At 32.6% G+C, this 19,060-nt stretch overlaps 1 protein-coding gene across 4 annotated transcripts; it reads right to left on the bottom strand.

Annotated features, from left to right (window-relative positions):
* Positions 1-3,407: 3,407 nt before the first annotated feature.
* Positions 3,408-17,557, bottom strand: LOC136219307 (3'-5' exonuclease). 4 transcript variants are annotated; one of them, XR_010684120.1, is made up of 8 exons: positions 17,144-17,557; positions 16,499-16,678; positions 13,688-13,818; positions 13,424-13,585; positions 11,558-11,668; positions 11,371-11,449; positions 7,372-7,854; positions 3,408-4,964 (listed from the first exon to the last, which is right to left on the bottom strand). XR_010684120.1 is itself a non-coding variant. In XM_066006669.1 (7 exons), the coding sequence occupies exons 1-6, from the start codon at positions 17,436-17,438 to the stop codon at positions 11,381-11,383; spliced, it is 948 nt and encodes a 315-aa protein (XP_065862741.1). In that variant the 5' UTR covers positions 17,439-17,557; the 3' UTR covers positions 4,973-7,854; positions 11,371-11,380. The 4 variants fall into 4 exon arrangements, 3 of the variants coding, with proteins under 3 accessions (XP_065862741.1, XP_065862742.1, XP_065862743.1); XM_066006669.1 differs by lacking the exon at positions 3,408-4,964 and having other exon boundaries at positions 4,973-7,854; XM_066006670.1 differs by lacking the exon at positions 3,408-4,964 and having other exon boundaries at positions 4,973-7,842.
* Between the last annotated feature and the right edge of the window lie 1,503 nt (positions 17,558-19,060).

Here is a 19,060-nt window from a genome sequence, read left to right as displayed (position 1 = left end):
TCGTACTCATGTTTATTTTTTTACTTCAAAATGGAGAGTTTTATGTGATTGATTAGTAATCATTCTATTTGTTTTTTACACCTGAAAAACAGCATTTTACAAAAGCAAAGAATCTCTTCTTTTTGTAAAAGCAGCTTTTTCCAACAGCAAACCGTAACAGCAACAGCAAGCAACAACAGTACACCGCAAACAGCAAACCGTAACAGCAAATAGTAGCTAAAACAAACGAGCTCTTATTATAGATGGTTTTCGATTCTTCTGCCTGTCAGAACTACCTTTACTATGGATGTCAGAACTATCTTTACTATGGATGGTTTTGATTTTCTTATTTTATCAATTAAGATTCAGAATGGTGAATTACCTCATTGAGTTTATATTTAATTACAAATGTAATTTGATTAATATATGATATGCGATAAAAAAAAATTTAAATTTGTTCAAAACGATTTAATCTTTTTTTTGTCCAAATCTAATTCAATTTTGAGAAGTTTTATATTGATATGTAAAAATTAAACATGTATATATATAGAAAAAAAAATTGGACTAAGTTTGATTTAATAAAAAGAAAATTACATGTGATGAAGTCGTTAGTCTGTTGGTTGAGAATTTACCTATTACCCTAGAGGTTATGGGTTTGAATCATACGGGTGAGGTTGGTTGAGGGTTTTTTTTTATCTTTAATGTAATTTTTTTTATTTAATGTATGTACATTGTGCACAACTTTTTTTTAAAAAAAAAAAAAAAGAAAATTACGATATAATTGGGCTTTCCAATGAACCAGTCTGTATTGCCACTGGTTATAGTATATATTATGTACAATCATAGTATAGTATTAATTAATTAATTACATTTGTATTTTCTTAAGCTACAATCTAAATGATGAAAAGAAAAAACTTTGATTAAAAGTCTTATTCGTAGCTTAAAATTAAGGTTTGCCTATTAAGTCTTATAAACATCTACACTTATGCCGACATCACTTATGTTTCTACTTATATATCATTATTAATGTAAACATGTTAAGGGTTGTTTATTTTACATATTGTTTGCTGTTTACTTTTGTTGGTTTGTTGTTTGTTATTGGAAAAGTTGTTTTTTTAAAAAGTAATTCACTCCTTTTGTAAAATGCTATTTTTTAAAAATATATTAACCAAATATCTAAAACTCTTCATTTCGAAGTAAAAAATGAGCATGAAAATTAACAACCAAACACCCTTAAATATACATATGAAATTAATTGAATTATGTCAATTTAGTTATAAAAAAAATTTAAAAAAAAATATGTCAATTTAAGTGTTTTTTTATAAAAATATCATATATCATTCCATTAAATCATAAAGTACGATAATTAAAAAAAAAAATACCTCCTACGCATACAGACTACAACCAGTATAAAATCCATAAAGAAAAGAAAAGAGACTATGGGGCCGTTTGTTTTATCTACCGTTTGTTGTTGTTGTTTGCTGTTACGGTTTGCTGTTTGTTGTTGCCATTTGCTGTTACCATTTGCTGTTTGCTGTTACGGTTTGCTGTTTGCTTTTTGAAAAAGCTGCTTTTCCAAAAAGCAGCTTTTCCAAAAAGCAGAGATTCTCTGCTTTTATAAAAGGCTGCTTTTCAGGTGTGAAAGGCAAACATGAGGTCACTAACCAAACACATAATGCTGCTTTTCAGATTTAAAAGGCAAATAGGAGATAACTAACCAAACACCCAAAACTCTCCCTTTTGAAATGAAAAGGCAAACAGAAGCGTGAAAAGTAGCAACCAAACAGGCCCTATAATATAAGATTCTATTGATTCGTGTTTTTATTATCATCTTTTAGAATTGTTTCTTTATTCAGATTTTCCGCTCCAATACTCTTAAAGACCGGATTGTTCGAGCAAATATTATAATTAAAAGTTTGTTACTATTTTTGTGTGTGTAATAATATGTGAAGTAAATCACAATGTAAAACCGATTGCATTATCCAATATAGTTTTTGGAAAAAGAAAAGGTATTATTAATTAATTTGAATAATAGCTTTCAAGAAAGATGGTGATGTGAGTCGTAACTCGTCAGAGAATTAGTATTAAAACGCGTCGGTGGGTCAATTTATTGACTAGAGATTTGAAGGGTGCACAAGATGACAATTTTTTTTTTTTGGACGGTTTGAGTATTTAGAAGCTATTTATTTACCAAATACTGAAATAAAACACATGTTTTTTTATTTATAAAATTTCATATATTATTTTTAATTAAGATGAAATAATATCAATCCAGTAGGAAAATTAGAAAAATTAGAAGGAATAAAATCTTGTATCCTTACAACCTACAACCACTCCAAGATCTTTCAAGAAAAAAAAAATTGACAAAAATAAAATACATGTTAGTTGCATATAATTTATGTTATGGATTCAAAGTATTTATTATTATCATTATTTATTGATTAAATTTACAATCTTTAATATTTTAGTTTTTTTTATGAATTATAGTTTTTTTATAGAAATTGGGACGAGACAGAACTTGGACGGGGTGAGCACCCGTGGCCCAAGAACTGACAAACCCGCAATATATTAATAAACGAAAAATGAGTATTTGGACAAGAGAAGAGGAAGGAGAACAAACAAAAAGAAGGGAGATGAGAAAAGTTTAGGAAAGTCAAGAGAAACGCAAGTGAGAAATACTACAAAATTTCTTCATTGTTCATTATTGACTGGATAATTTCTTCGTCTGTATGCATTTTACAATGAAAAATTATCTATAAAATAGTAAATATTTATTTGTCGATAAATGAATAATTCATTCATTTATCGATAAATAAATAATCTCGCTTAATGAATATTTTTTCCTGGTTCCAAGGATATGCATTTATCGAGGTTTTACTGTATAAATAATACATTTATGAGATGAGCGCATTCTACATCATTTAAACAATAGATTTAGGGGTGGCAACGGAGCGGGGTGGGGCGGTTTTGCATCCCTCATTCCGCCCCCAATATTTTCGGGGACGGTTTCGGAGAATTCCCAAAACAAATGTTCAGGGATTTTTTGGCACCCACATCAGTCCGCACTGTTCTCCACGGGTTTCGGGGAATCCCCAATCCCCAAATAAAATTTAAAAAATTCTCCAAACTAAAAAATTATCCAATCCCCAAATTTAAAATTCACCACGTGTTACTAGTATAAAATATCAGTTTAGAGCAGCAATAAAACGAAATTATAGAATATAACTTTAGAGTAACAATAAAACAAAATTAAAGTACTGATGTAATAAAAAAAAAACTTAGCCTGATTTATCTAAATACATGTGATATACCAAGAGAAACAATAAAACAAAATTAAAGTACTAATATAATAAAAAAAATCAACATTCAGTACTGATATATGTAAATACATATGATATACCAAGAGCAGCAACAAAACTAAATTAAATTGTTGTAGATGTAGATAATAGTAATAGTTAACTTATCACAATACTGATTATTTTTTTAATCACATTTAAATATTAATTATCTTAGATATATATATATATATACAATATTTTATTTTATTGTTTAGGATTTTTCGGGGATTTTATGATCAGTTTTTCGGGGGCGGTTTGCAGATCCCTGCGGTTCGGGGATAGTAATACCCACCCCGTCCAATTTTAATGTTCGGGACTAAAATCTCCCTCGCACCCAAAATTTTCGGTTTTTCCCGACCCTATCGGTTCGGATCCCCACGGTTTTCGAGTTTTTCCCGCCCCATTGCCACCCTAATAGATCTAAGCATCTCAGATGTCTATGAATAATTCCTCATTCCTCATTTTATACTTACTATGTGTATGAGGTTGTTATTCAATCAATTAGGTTTTTCATTTTTCTCTTTCTATTTTTCAATCTCATCTCTTAGTTTGCGTATGGTATCAGAGTTACGGTGAGAAGAAATAGATTTGAGAATATGAGAGATGAGAATGAAACAAAGTTTACAAATATCTTTGTTAGTTTTAACAATACTCTTCCAAATACTCATTCTGATCGTTTGAGCTCTTATTGCTAAGGAGAGGCTTTCATATGTCAACAATGAAGAAAAGCCTCCTACTATTGGTACAAACATTGTATCCTTTATGGTAGAAGAATGATGGTTTGTTCAGGCATGGATCCTGAATTCTATGGCCAAAGATATATCAAATCCTTTTTAATATTCATCTAGCGTTAAAAATTTATGGAAAGAGCTTGAAGAGAGATTTGGTGGAAATAATGGCCTTATGTTATTAACTTAAGCAAGATATCGATAAGCATTTGTAGGATGAATTGGTTGTTCTTAGACTATATCCTTTCTGTCACTGTGGAACATCTAGCAATTGCATCTGCAATGTTTCACAGTGAACCACATATCTAAATGAAGAGGATAAGCTTGTACAAATTTTAATAGGACTTAATGAAGCTTATGAGCATATGAAGAACCAAATCTTGTTGATGAGTCCTCTCCAAGTTTTAATAAAGCTTATTCAATGCTCCAACGAGTTGAGAAACAAAGAGAAATTACAGTTGATCATACTTTTGATATTGTACATTATATTGTGAAATCTGGAGATTCTAAATCTAATTTTCAAAGAGATGATAAAAAGAATAGATTTTGTGTTCACTGTGATACTCTTGGTCACACAAAGGAGACATGTTTTAAACTTATAAGCTATCCTGAGTGGTTCAGCCCTAAGAAGAAAAATTCTAAAAGAACTTCACAAGCACATGTTACTCATACTACAGCAAACTCAGATGTTATTAATGTTGAAATTGAAACAACACCAGAGATGTCTAAGATCATTCAAGAAGTTTATAAACTCGTGAAAGGAAAAGTTATGCTCGGATCTCCCATTGATATTCATCTTGATATGTCTGCATTTGCTAGATATTCAAGTACCTCTCCTATTCCATCTTCAATTGCATCTTCGATTGGTTTTACTAAATGGATTATCGACAACGGGGCAACTTCTCATAGAGGCCCTGATCTGCAAAATTTTTCATTCTTTTACTTCGGTTCCTATTAAGCATTTCGTCATTATGCCAGATGGAACAAATCAGCAAGTGATTAATATAGGAGAAGTATTAATCAGTGATACTTTTAGTCTTACAAGTGTACTTCATGTACCACGGTTTTACTACAATTTGCTTTATGTTAGCCAATTATTGTAGCAATCGAAGATAGTTGTTATCTTTCAAATTGATTATTGTTGTTTACATGACCTATAAACACAAACTATACTAGTGGTGGCTTGGAGACTAATTGTCACGTTTGTGTCTAAATTTCTAGAATTTATATCTTGATATTAGTATATACTATAATTATTGGGTATGTGATATTAATTTGGTGCTATACAAAAAGTTTGGAGTTAATTTGATGGTTTTATGTCTAAATTAAAAGTTTAGGATAATTTTTAAAAAATTATAGAAAGATGGAGGATCAAATGTGATATTTGCTAAATTTGGATATATATCTTCCAAATTCATCCAGAATCTTTTCCTTTTAAATTCATCAGTTTTCTCTGAACCGTTTCTCCACCGTTTCTTTGATTTATGGAGTTTCGACCGTCCGAATCACTCGAAATTTAAAACATAGCATCTTTATACATAGATCTAAATCCTAACCGAAGAGTTTTTGAGTTTCGACAGTGTTTGGAGGGAAAGTCTTAGATAGAATTTAGAGGAGAATCGATCGGGTGTTTTTTCTTTAATTAGTAGCCAAGGTAAGTAACTATTAACTATATTTTGAATTTTATGTATATAGATATATATATAATCAAAGAATTTTCAGAAATTGATATTTTAGGGTTATGCATGAATTTTGTAAAATTGAGGTTTTTCATGATTTTGCTTTTTATTGTGAAATTATGGTTCAAATGAAGCTATTGACTATGCTTTTATGTGAATTTCAGATTTTACTTGATTATGTTGATTTAAGGCTTAATTTGATTGATTAACTTTGGAATTTTTATTGATTAAGGATTGATATTTTGAATAACTATGGTTATTTTTACAAAAGAGCTAATTGAAGCCAGATGATTTATGGTTATGAAATAGTTTGGAATTTGATTGTGAAAGGAAATTTGAGCACGTTATGGTTTTATGATTTTATATCCATCAAGAGTTATCCGGATCGGTGGTTTTATATTTGAAGACCATGATCAGTGAGGGACATGGCCTGTGTACACAGTCTGAAGACCTATTGGATATGGCAGTGAAGTGTCGGGTAAGATCATATGGGATAGGCAATGTTAAGAGACGTCTCGACTATATATGTGGTTATGAATTGATACTTAAGGGGAGAAACTCGAGGATGGATATAATGTTTTAAGTTCATTTGGATTATGTTTTCGGTTATGATTGATTTTGATATAAGGTTTTACGTTTGATTGAATACGAGTTGGTTTGATAAAACACTTATATGATTACAAGTTGGTTTGATAAAACATTTATTTGATTATAAATTGGTTTGATGAAACGTTTATTTGTTTTGATTCGTTCTGATAAGATGCATTATATATATAAAGTTATGTGAACTTAAGTTTTGAGTATATGTTATAAGGTTTTGATTAAATCCCTTTATAAATGTATATATGCAGCTATGTTAAGTAAAGTTGGTTTTTTATAGCCGATAGTTTCTTACTGAGATTTTTGTCTAACGTTTTTAAATGTTTTAATGTTTTTAGGTGAGAAAGTACAGGATATAGAGAAGATTACCGACCGATTATGCGAGGTTTGGAAGTTGGCTGCTTATTGTTAGAATTATGGTTAGAACTTTGATATTTCAATAAGAATATAATGGAGTTGGTAAATATATGTTGAGGTCCTCGAATGACTAATGTAGTAGGAATATGAATTATTTTAGAATATATATTACAGAGGAAGGCCAAAATAAATAAATAAATATGATATTATGATATTTGGATAAATTGGAGACTCCTAAGTATTGATTATGATCTTTCTATTTCACGTTCGATGCCGATTGAGGCCGTCTAGGGTCGGGTGTGACACTAATGGCTTATATAGGTTATCAAATGCTTATTTCCTCAGACACGTGGACTAATAAGAAGACATCTAAAGCCATCTCGGATTAGAACTCGTCAATCCCTCCGAGGATTAAGGAATTCCAAATCAGATATAATACAATTTAACTAAAATACGTCCAACTGCCTTCGGAGGAGTCCAATGAGAACCTCATCAGACGGATTTATTTATGTACACCTTACAAATATGACCTAACACCATAATCAAACATCTATTGCAATTACTCCTAGATTTCTTGATACTCTGTCTAAACTCTGGTAACTTAGGAGCGTCAATCAACGGCCTCACACTGATCATATTTCTATCTTATTTCAGGTATCAGAATGGTACCTTCAAGCAACAGAATAATACCTCATAGATTCTCTCGTATCAAATTGGCGCGGTGAGCGTGGATCAAACTAACCAAATGGCCATGGCTCATCAAGGAAACACAACTAATCTGACATCCTCACACCAACATGTCACCTTTTTAGATGCCACAACAACTCAATAAGTTTCTTTCATATTACCTCGGACACCAATCGGCATATTAGTGAATGTTTGGGGTCCATGGAACTTTCCAACAGAGAATTCATAGACAGGATCACCAAGTAACTTCTTTATACGATGAGCACTATTCAACAAGCCACATACGAGTAGGCAACTGTGACAGTCGAACTATAGGAAAAACTGATTGCATCAAAAGAGGGCATCAGGTTGGCAAAAAAGTAAGATTCAACGGCCTGTTCCACCAATCAGAATATTGAAAAGAACTATTTGTGGAGGGGGAATGACGAAAAAGGCAAAGCACCATTACGAGCTTCCACAAAATCAGCAGACTTTCTAATAACAAAGCTGAAATCAGACAAAGGATAAAAGCAAATAAAGAAGCATCCACATTAAAGACCACGGGTTAAAAATTAAAGTGTTGAAAATTATAAATGTTTGAAAATATAAAATGATGTAATTATTTGATAAATATAAAAAATAAATACTAATTTTAAAAATATTAATTCATAATGTTTATCTTAATTTTAACTTTAAGTTAAATATTTTAATTTACTAAAATAATGATTTTATTGATTTAACTAAAAAAATTTAAGATAATAATATATTAATTTTAAGTGCTTGATTTAGTTACAAGATAACCCCTAAAGAATGGAGTATTGATTGGTTTTTGGTTAATATGGACGATTTTAAACCGATTTTCTATTTAAATGAATGTATAGAATTAACCGAGTTAAGCAGCAATATTTACGTAGACGGTGACTGACCAAATGGATTTTGTCTTGGTCATTGTCCAAGTGAACATCACCACCAAGTTGAATTTGTGATGAGTTTCAGTTGAACCAAGTACTTTAGTCCAATTATCACAACTATGAGTAAGAGTATCAATGATTTTACAAAATAAATTTTGTTCTGTTAGACCACTAAAGTAGTTTTACTCAATAGAGTCATTAAAATAGCAAATTTATGTCAATAAAGTAAACTATGATCATATCCGACAAGTAGAACCACCAAAAAAACCAATGTGACCGTCATGTCAACAAAAACTCACACTATGTCTAACATATGTCACCACGTGGCCACATGATAACATATGACAATTAAAAAATATTGATTTTACAATCTTAACTCGTAATGTGTATCCCAAATTAATGGGATTCATTTTTTTTTTTTTTATTTGCTAAGTGGCACCATATGTCAAACACAGTTGCGTTTATATAGATCCTGATGACCACGTAAGTTTGGTCATTCATCGTTAGATCTAGGCGGATTAAATATAAGCCTTAAGGTGTTTTTAATCCCCACTTTAGGATTTTAATCCGCCTAGATCTAACGGTGAATGACCAAATTTACGTAGTCATCAGGATCTATGTGAACGCAACTGATGGCAAACATATGGTAAGGTGTTGTTGACATAACTTAACAATAAAAAAAACTACTTTAATAACCATCTATACTCAAAAACTCTTTACTTGAGTGAAGATATAAACTTTTTACCCTTTTTTTTAAACAACAAGAACGAGAAATAATCATTCTTATTTACATTTCTTGCTGAAAAATGCATCAACCAATTGTTCATTACCATTAAAATACATTTTCATCCCTAAATCCAATAAAAGAATTTTTATTAAAATATCATAATTAAATATTTCATTTTATTCATATTTATTTTCATAAAACGCATGAACTTTAAAGTGCCAAACTATGTTAAGTTTAAAACCCTGGTGTGAAAACTTACTATAGGGATGCTACCTAATTTGATAAATGGTATATATAACAGTATTAACTTTTAATATTTGCTAATTAAAAATAAAGAAGTCACACCAATTAAGATTGATTTTAGTAGTTAAGGGTCTCAAGTCGCTTAAATTAAAGAGCTTAAAAAGGCTCGGACATGGAGAAATCGGATAAACTATAAAAAAAAAAATGTAGAGAAGTCAGGTTTAAAATCTTGAATCTCCAACTTCATTTTATGAGTGATCCAATTGAATTATTTCAGGCCCAATCTCTCCATGTTTGAAATGTCGAATTGTTACTAGTCAATCAATTAACATGCAAAAGTTTTCTGATGTAAAATTAGGATATTTAACATTGTGAAGTTAGTCTTCATTTAATTCTCCTTTTTGTATTTCATATTTAGTTCTCCTTTTGTTTGTTTTTTTAACTCTAAAAAGTAGAATAGAAATGTTTGATTATAATTAAATAAAACTAAATAAGAACAACCGCACCAAACAGCCCCACAGACTTATAGTTTAAAAAGAAGTTATATAGTGATCCGGACCAACTAGTCGTGGACCACTCGGATGTTAACACATCATGTTGATGCACATCTGAGTCGTCCAAGACCAGTTTGATACACATTCTAGTTTAAAACCTTGGTATGTAAGAAAATGGCTGTCAAATGAAATCTTTTCTTTTGGATATGCTTTAATAAAGTTCAAACAATTTGAGTTCAGTGCAATTTTTTGGCATAAGAATCTCAAAGAAGAGAAACTGAAACAAACTGTCTGTGTCAGGAATGAGAATGTACTATCTAATAATATTGACAGTGAAAATATTAATAATAAGTTAACCAAAGGGTGCTCACAAAAAATAAATAAAAATTATAGACATGAAATACAGAACTAAGAAAAAATATAAATACAGGGAGCTAAAACAAGAAAATAAATATAGGGAATAAATGGTACCAATAAAGTACGAAAAATAAGCAAAAGCAAGAGGGAAAGAATCCATTTTACAGCTAAAATGTTAAATCCATCAACTGAATTTGTTGGGATTTAATTTCTGCGACGACAAAAGCAAACAAGGAGAAAATGGACACAACCTTTTGTCTCTTCAACCATGTGCTAGCCATGTGTTATGTTGGGTTCTTTCTGTTAGGTCTCTTTTCTTGATTAAGACACATGACTCCCACATTTCCAATCACCTTTTTCTTTTTTGCCTATAGCCCTGAATTATACTGCTCCTAACATTATGACGGTATGGTCTCTAAACTTCGATCATGGCATAAAAGTTCTTGAATTTTACATTTTACTAACATTAAAGTCCAAATCAAATAAAAATCCTTCAAAAATTTAACAATATGATGACTTGAAAATAGGTATTTTACTATAATTTATGGCGACATGGATGAAAAAAGAGTCAATGATTTAGTCAAACTAGTCCAGATCATCATTGTTTTATTTATTTTTTAAAAGGATTTTCTTTGATTTGGATTTTAATATTAGTATAATGTAAAGTTCAAGGACTTTTATGTCAAGAAATGAAATTCAGAGGTAATGTTAGTAGTAGCGGTATAGTTCAGACTATGAATATGGTTTACCCATAAAACATATCTTCTTCAATATATTGTGTGCCCCATTTTATCTACACTACTTTCTTTACAATACCTTTCTAAGTGGTGGCCTATTCCTTTCCACCAACAATGGCCAAAGCCAACTTGGTACAGATGGTGGTCCTATTCAATTCATCCCAACTATGAGTAGCTAATAATAATTCTGCTTATATCATTATATGCCATTTGACTAATTAAAGTTGGCTTGAGCAAAAAGGGTTTCTAATCGCTTAAACTAGGTCTCGAATTTGATTCCTAATATATGCAACAATAGGGTTTAATTGGGAGTAAAGCCACTAAAGGGTGTCTAATCAACCAAAAATCAATTATTTAGATTCATCTATGAAGAAAAAAATTATACATCATGATAGCAGAGAAATGCTCAGACGACAGATGCTATGAGGTAAGGGCAAGGTCGAAACAAATGTTGGGTTAATTAGTGAATGAGGCAAAATGAAGCAATAAATATTTGTCATAAAAAATTTGCTATAATAAATAATGGTATTCATGTTTGTATGATAACAGTTAACCTGATCAGTCTCAGACAAGTTTCAGTTCCTCGCTTCTTTCATTGGCGGAAGCCTTTGCATCTGGGAGACCCTTTAACACCTGTATTATTATAAATATATAAATAAATGAAAAAGGAAAAAACTATGGTGAAAAATGAAAATGTTGTCAACGTGCCAATCATACATGAAATAGTAATGGGTCATATACCTGATAAAGCTGCCAAGAAGCAAAAGCATCTGTGGCAGCATACTCAAGTTGCTGCTTTGACAGAACATCTACTTCCCAGTTTCCCAATCTGATTTTATTTGGCTTCTGAAGCTGCAAGTTTAGGCATTGATATTAGACATCTCATTCCTGCTGCTCTGAGGAAAATTGCTGTGTCTAGTTATAGGTACATTATTTACAACAAAATGCTTAGTTTAGTATCAAATTCTATAAGATGACTTCCCAGAACTAGACTCTCATTTATAGTCTTCTACAGCCCAAATTATAATTCCTATAGTTCGGTATAGAATTTATGACCAGTAACATGAACAATGCATGAAAGCTTCTTTTTCAGAGCTTGCCTTTATTTGTAAAAAGTTGTCCCTTCACATTTGCAGCTAAAAGAAGTTTTAACTCAGACATCTGGCATGTGAATGATCCAGCAATTACTGACATACCAAAGGTGTTTTTGTATCAATTACAACAAAGTAAAACAATCAGTGCAATAGATGTTGTCAAAATGCACGTCATAGTTATTAAAGGCGCACGACACACTAAGGCAAAGGGGGTCCCGGAGCCTTGGCGCACAGAGCCAGCATGCACCTGAGCAACTGGAGGCGCATTAACAAAATAAAATTTATAAAACTATAAGTGATAATATTTAAACTATAAGGGGGTGTTTGGTTCACAAGGGTAAGGGAAAATGAATCAAGAAAGGGAAACTAAAGGAAAGGAAAGGAATAAGCATTAATTCCCCTATGTGTTTGGATATGTTTAGGAAAGGGAATGGGGTAAAGGGAATCCAATTCCCTACAGGGCCTGGGGTAATGGGCTTAACCTAAAGTGCGGTAAACCCATAATCTAAAATGGGTAAAGGGAATGAGTTTTTTTTTAAACAAACAAGAACAAAGGGAATGAAACCCTCCCATTCCCATTCCTAAAGACCCCGAACCAAACGCCCCCTAAGAAATGACAAATTCTAAAATCAAAAATGCAATAAATACTAAAACATGACAATATTCTTAATCATAAATAAATTCTAACATGCAATAAATCCCATATTCTAAATCTAATGTTCAGTTGTTCAATAAATAGTAAATATCGACTAATAGCTACTTCTCAGGCTGTTCTTGAAATTCTCTGCGCTTCACTTTCAAAAAGAATTCTATGTTGCTTCCTTGATCACTCTATTATTTTTCACATATGCAGTATGCAATTGCTCTGTTCTGTTTCCTTTGCTTCTTTCTCTCCTCTTTTTCTATGTTGTGTGGTATCTCTTCAAACTCAAGTGTATCTTCCTTTTTTTCTTTTTTATTTATTTTGGAAGCTAGATGTGTCTTTAGTCTAATGGTGAACATTAAACTCTTTTAAAAACCCTAAACATGTACGTGACCATGGCGCGCCTCTTATTGCCGTGCCTGGCGCACGCCACAGTTACAGCACCTGTTATAGGGGGTGCTGAGGCGCCTTTGGCACGCCATTAATAACCATGATGCACTTGCATCAAGCATCAATATGGTCTGAGGTTAAATACTGAAAGAAGTATCAAACAAATAATAGTGCACGCAACACCAGATAAAAATCCAGATTTCCTAGTTGATTAAATCTTAACAAGTGGCATCAATTGAATGTAGCTCAAGTGGTACGTTTCCAAAAAGTAGAGATGGAAATCTTGGTTTCAAACCTAACTTCTTCAATCCCCATCGCCTAGTTATCAAAGAATCACAATAAGTAGCATGCAAGTGATTGGTTATATAAATTAAGAAAAATTGGTTACATACAGAAGAAAAATTGCAAAGACATCATTAATTTAAGAACTTGACTTCCAGGAATTTTTGCCAACACCATTAGCTAGATGGAGATAAGTACCTCTTTGCAAACAAGAATCTCAGTTAAAGATTGAAGACCCCAACTTTTCGGTTCCCCGCCAAATTTTTTATTTGCCAGAAAGGAAAGGTCCTCCACTGCTTTGACAGACACTCGATAGTCTCTAAAAACCTTACCAGAATCACCACTAATGCCAACTCCAACCTGCAATATGATGAACACCACACAAATAATATAATTGAAACATATGGACAAAAGCAGATAATTCATATGCATAAGGAAACTTAGGCAAGAGATTTTACTAACTTTTAAAAGCGTAGAATCCTCAAGAAGAAACTGCAAGCTCTCAGGGATACCAGAATGAACGATATGCATCACATAACAATAGCCAGTTCCGCTGCATAACTGCATTACTGCAGCCTTTCCAGGCAAAACACCTGTAAAATGAGATTTTTCTCAAAATAGATAAATCATTAAGTTCTTTAATCCATCAGTGTGACATTTAACCTCTCCATAGATGCAGTCATCCACTCTTTCAAAGTTAGTTCATAATAGCCAGCCACGCTCTTTCTTAAAGTTTGTTCACAGGTTACATGCAATGTATAGATGCCCTAACAATATCATTTCACAAAAAGCTTGCTAAAAGTTCTGCTGAATATTTCTGAGAGTACATAATACAAATATGGATACTGCATAAGTATGATGCCATAAAATCCTATTTCATCTTTTGCATAAAGGTCCAAAAAGAGATAAACAAATTCAAGGTTTTGTTAAAGGCATAACTTAGCAAGTTCTACGAGAAAGGATCAATATCATATGATTGAGACAGAAAGGGAATGAAAAATTTATCAGCTTTCTTGATTGTCGAATTGCTATTTTAAAATATAATAAATGTCTTTGAAGCCCACTCAAGATTATAAAAAAAAAAGTTACAATTGATGAGATGGTTAAATTGCAAGAAAGACAAGTTTACAAAGGTGAATATAAGAAAATGGCAACGTGAAAGCAGGGGCAAGGAACAAATTTCAAGCAAATGGTCGTTTAAGGTTCCCATACTCTTGTCCTTCAAATTCATACGTAAAGATTGATCAAGGAATAAATTTAAGGGATCTCAGCTTGTACATAATTAGAAAAAAAAAAAAAAGTTCAAGGAAGCATGTCTAGATCAAGGCATAACATGTATGTCCCAGGCAGCATCATGACTAAATTTTGCAAGCTATCATAGGAAATTTGCTGAGACATGGACATGTCTGGACTTGTTTCACGGTTGATTACTTAAGTAGAGGGGTATGCAGAAACCTAAAACACTGCATCACCAAGGAAAAATGACTGGCAAACAGTCACTAATGCTGATATAATCCTGAAGACAAATTTTTAACGCTTAAAAGATAGCAAGGCTCAGGAAGCAAGAATTCCTTCAGTTGAACAGCAACAGCTGTTCAAATTCCCAAAACAAATCCGAAAAAATATTGAGGAAGCTGAATGAAGATCACTTTCGAAAAGTAAAGGGCATGCAACTGATTCATAATCATATTTCAATGTAAACAGAGCAATCTTTAAAAATATGGAAAACAGTGCAAAGAACTCAGCATCTGGAAAGTGGAAACAAAGTGTGCGTCTTAGATTCCAGGAGACCCCAAACAATTCTGCATAAGGCTTTTCAAATATGCCTTGTCTAACATTTTTAAACATAATCATTCTCCTATTTATGGGAGTAAAAAACCCTTATGTTCATTGCTAGTCGCTACTTACTATGTCCCTTTATTTCAAATATGCCCTGTCTGAGAGTTGCTTTTGATTTTTATTTCAAATATGCACTGCCACATCCATAAGATGTCGGTGGCGGAGATGCGTATGTTGAGATGGATGTGTGGTCATACAAGAAAGGATCGGGTGAGTAATGAAATAATTAGGACAAAAGTAGGGGTCACATCTATTGAGAATAAAATGAGAGAAAACCGACTAAGGTGGTTTGACCATGTGAGACGTAGAGCACTTGACGCGCCGGTTAGGAGAACCGAAGAGTGGCAAAGGGATGTAGTGGTGAGGGGTAGGGGAAGACCTAAGCAAACTTGGAGGAGGGTGATCGAGAGTGATATGAGTTTACTGGGAATTGAGGAAAATATGGTAGTGGATAGGACAGAGTGGAGGGAGCGAATTTGTGTCGCTGACACGACTTGATTTCACGGTTTTATATGATGGTTCATGTTAGCCGACCCCGAATCATTTCGGGACTAAGGCTTTGTTGTTGTTGTTGTTGTATACAGCAAAACCTCAAGAATAGAGGCCAAGGGTTGTTCAACGCATGAGTTATGCAGGACATGACTGCCGAAATATCAGCTTCTCTTATCTATTATCTCTAGGATCTGAATTTTGAAATGTTGCAAAAAAAAAATATATAAAGAAAGCAGTAAAATTAGTGTAAAGCAGTAACATATTGATAGCCCTATGTTTACTGTAAACAACAGTGGTTAAAAGTATTGATCGTCACCAAACTTTGAGGACAATTTCATCAATGTACTAATTTCTGTGCCAAAAAAAAAAAACCTAAAATTATTAGATTTCAGAAAAACTAAATCCAGCTAACTTTGGCAAATTTCTTGTCTGCTTGACATTGTAATAAAACAAATATGATACTTGATATATAAGGACTACCTAGCTAACTGAATTTGACTTTTCCGAAATCTAATTGAAGTTCAAATTTTTTTGGCACAGGTTCAAGTTTTGTGGTCGTGATGAAACTACCGTCAAAGTTTAGAGGCAACCATTGCAACCTTAAACTATAATCAAAGTGAATAGAACTAATTGAACCATATTTATCATTGAATCCATTGCTCTTTTTTTTTAATAAAAAACGCAAGAAAACTACATTCAAAATAAATGTAGTAATTTCATCCAAAAGGCATCCTTAACAAAATTATAATTCCCACCCCTAAACACAGAACATACATTAGACCACATTAACAGGTAACTGACACCACCATACATGATATCGAAATAAGTCAAGAAAGTAAAGTAAAATTACTAATGATATGCATCAGTTTGCATCCATTAGATGAAGCATCACAAATAGGAGGGAAAAAATTAATGTCAAAGCATGAGAAAAACTGAGCAAACCTCTTTTAAAGGTAGGTCTCCACTCAATATCAAATCCTATAATAACTGGATCCGTTTCTCCCCTTTTGGATTTAAAACTGTGTAAAAGCTCCCTTGCTGCATTTTCTACCTCTGCTGGAGTCCTGCTGTACAAGATGCGACCTCCAAACTTAAATGCAGGATACTTCATCTTTATGTTAGCTGTTACTCACAACATAAATAACCTTGCAACGTTACAACATATGATCTAGTTTGGGACAACTTGATTTCTAAATGAAAGTTAGAAAAAAAAAAAGATAAGCATGTATTAAGGACAGAATGAATCGAGGTTCATCTCCAATGATGAAAGATGTTCTCCCAATTTACAACTTGATTATGAACTATACAAGACAAATTAAAAAATTCAAAATTTCCATAAACCAGCTCGACATTGTTGTAATATTGCTATAACTAATGATAAAGAACCAGTAATAGCTCAGTTTGGACACCTGTAGTACCTCATTTAAGCATTCAAAATTAATGTATAGATAAAACATATAACAATTCTACTTCCAGCACTGACTTAAAAAAAACTATCATCAAATTCAAAAAATCCATACTAGAAGCAGCGATTCTATGGAAGAAATTCGATCAAGAAAATTGAAAAGAAATACATAATACAAGTACCTTGACAAGGAGACAGCGAAAACGGTGTAGAGAGACCTCCCAGAACAGAACTGGGCAACTGGCGGCGGGTTTTGCAGAGGGGAATGTCGTTTAGGGGAGATGGAAGTCGTTTCATGGTACCTGAAGAAGAGGTAGACGTGGATTGGAGAAATGTAGCTTCAATAGCATCAATTGCTTGTAGGTCTTCGTCAGTGAGAGGTTGGTCCAAGTCTGGAACTGAAATAGATGGAAAAGAAAATGAAGAAGAAGAAGGTGAAGGAGAAGAGACGGTGTTATAGTTCTGTCGGGTGTGCATAGTCAATTCGATTATCGGGAAGCCAATCGGAAAGGCGAGAGAATTTGATGAAGGTTTCAGCTTTATGAAAGAAAATGGAACTTTGTTTCGGCTATTTCGCGCTTACGATTACTGTGAATATCAATTTTCCAGAATATTAATTCATCTTCATAAAGTCGAATTTATTTATTTATTGGTAAAGGCTTAATACACAAATAACCCCCTGAATTTGTTTAAATATTACAACTGTCCTCTCCAACTTTCAATTGTAACAATTTACCCCTTGAACTTGTCTAATTGTAACAATTTACCCCTTAAACTTGTCCAATTATAAAATATAACCCCAAATTGCTAACATGGACGGCAATTGAAGAAACGCGTGAAATGCAAAATCCGCAACGCTCGTGAAGTGTGATAATAAGATCTTTGGCGTGATACGAATCCGACGAAACGCTTTTACTGTTGCTTCAAGTACGGGGTAAAAAAATTCCCAATTTGGGGTTATGTTTTACAATTGAACAAGTTTAAGGGGTAAGTTGTTAGAATTGAAAGTTGAGGGGGGCAGTTGCAACATTTAGACAAGTTCAGGGGGTTATTTGTGTATTAGGCCATTGGTAAATTATACTTATGGTCGTCCAACTTTGACCTTACTTTTTTTTATGACCCTGAATTTTAAAAGGGTTTTCCTATTTACCACCCTAAATTACTTATCACCGTCCTCATTTGGATAATTTTATCCTTTGCATAAAAAAAAATTCAAAAAAAAAGAGAAAATTTCAAAATTTGGCCTAAACGGATGCGGCATCCGCCCGACCCATGGAGGGAACGGATGACGCATCCGCCCCCACCATGGTTGGGGCGGATGCGACATTCGCCCGTCCTATGGTGGGGGCGGATGCTCCATCCGTTTCCGTCATGGGTCGGGCGGATGCCGCATCCGTTTAGGCCAAATTTTGAAATATGCAAAATCGTAAATTTTTTAGTGACGCAAAATACTAAATCGTTCAATTTTTTGTGATGAAAACTGCAAAAACGTCATGAAAAATATGTATTATTTTCATGAGTACTTTGATAAAAAAAATGTAAATTTTAATGTTTCCGACTCGTAATCATCCATTTTCAGGGTTCGGACTGTCACACATCAATTATTTTCATAATTTTAATTATTGTTGTTCGAGTTTATGATTTTGGAGAGAGAATTTTCAGTTTTTGATCAAAATTATAAGAATGGCAAAAAAGTCCAAATGGGAGCGGTGATAAATAATTTGAGGGCGGTATTTAACAGCTCACAATCAGGTATTAAAGCTCTTTAAATTTTGTATTTTAGTAATATAATACCGTCTTTTATCATTGAACAAATCAAAATCGCTGTTGATAATTCAAAATAAATATATATATATCAAAAATTAAATTTATTATGGAATCACTATTTTTAAAAAAAAAATTGTAAACCTTATTTTGGAGTTTCTTCATTTAACCAAACAATACATAAATCACTCCACATTTAAAAAGTTCAAGAATCAAAATTTATTAAGATATTATGTCTATTGCCTATAGATTACATACCTTAAAGAATATTGCAGGGACATACTTTGGACGTGTGGATTAATGTCACACCTTAATCTAGAGGACACAGTGACTGT

Source organism: Euphorbia lathyris, chromosome 2, assembly GCF_963576675.1.
Source record: "Euphorbia lathyris chromosome 2, ddEupLath1.1, whole genome shotgun sequence".
Taxonomy (NCBI): domain Eukaryota; kingdom Viridiplantae; phylum Streptophyta; class Magnoliopsida; order Malpighiales; family Euphorbiaceae; genus Euphorbia; species Euphorbia lathyris.
This window is presented reverse-complemented; position numbering and strand designations above follow the sequence as displayed.

What these genes read in the sequence shown, in the direction of transcription:
- LOC136219307 (XM_066006669.1), bottom strand. Translation starts at nt 17,438, where the DNA reads ATGCACACCCGACAGAACTATAACACCGTCTCTTCTCCTTCACCTTCT. An exon ending in AGGATTCTACGCTTTTAAAA is followed by an intron (nt 13,586 to 13,687) that starts GTTAGTAAAATC and finishes ATCATATTGCAG; the next exon opens with GTTGGAGTTGGCATTAGTGG. An exon ending in AGATTCTTGTTTGCAAAGAG is followed by an intron (nt 11,669 to 13,423) that starts GTACTTATCTCC and finishes CTAAACTTGCAG; the next exon opens with CTTCAGAAGCCAAATAAAAT.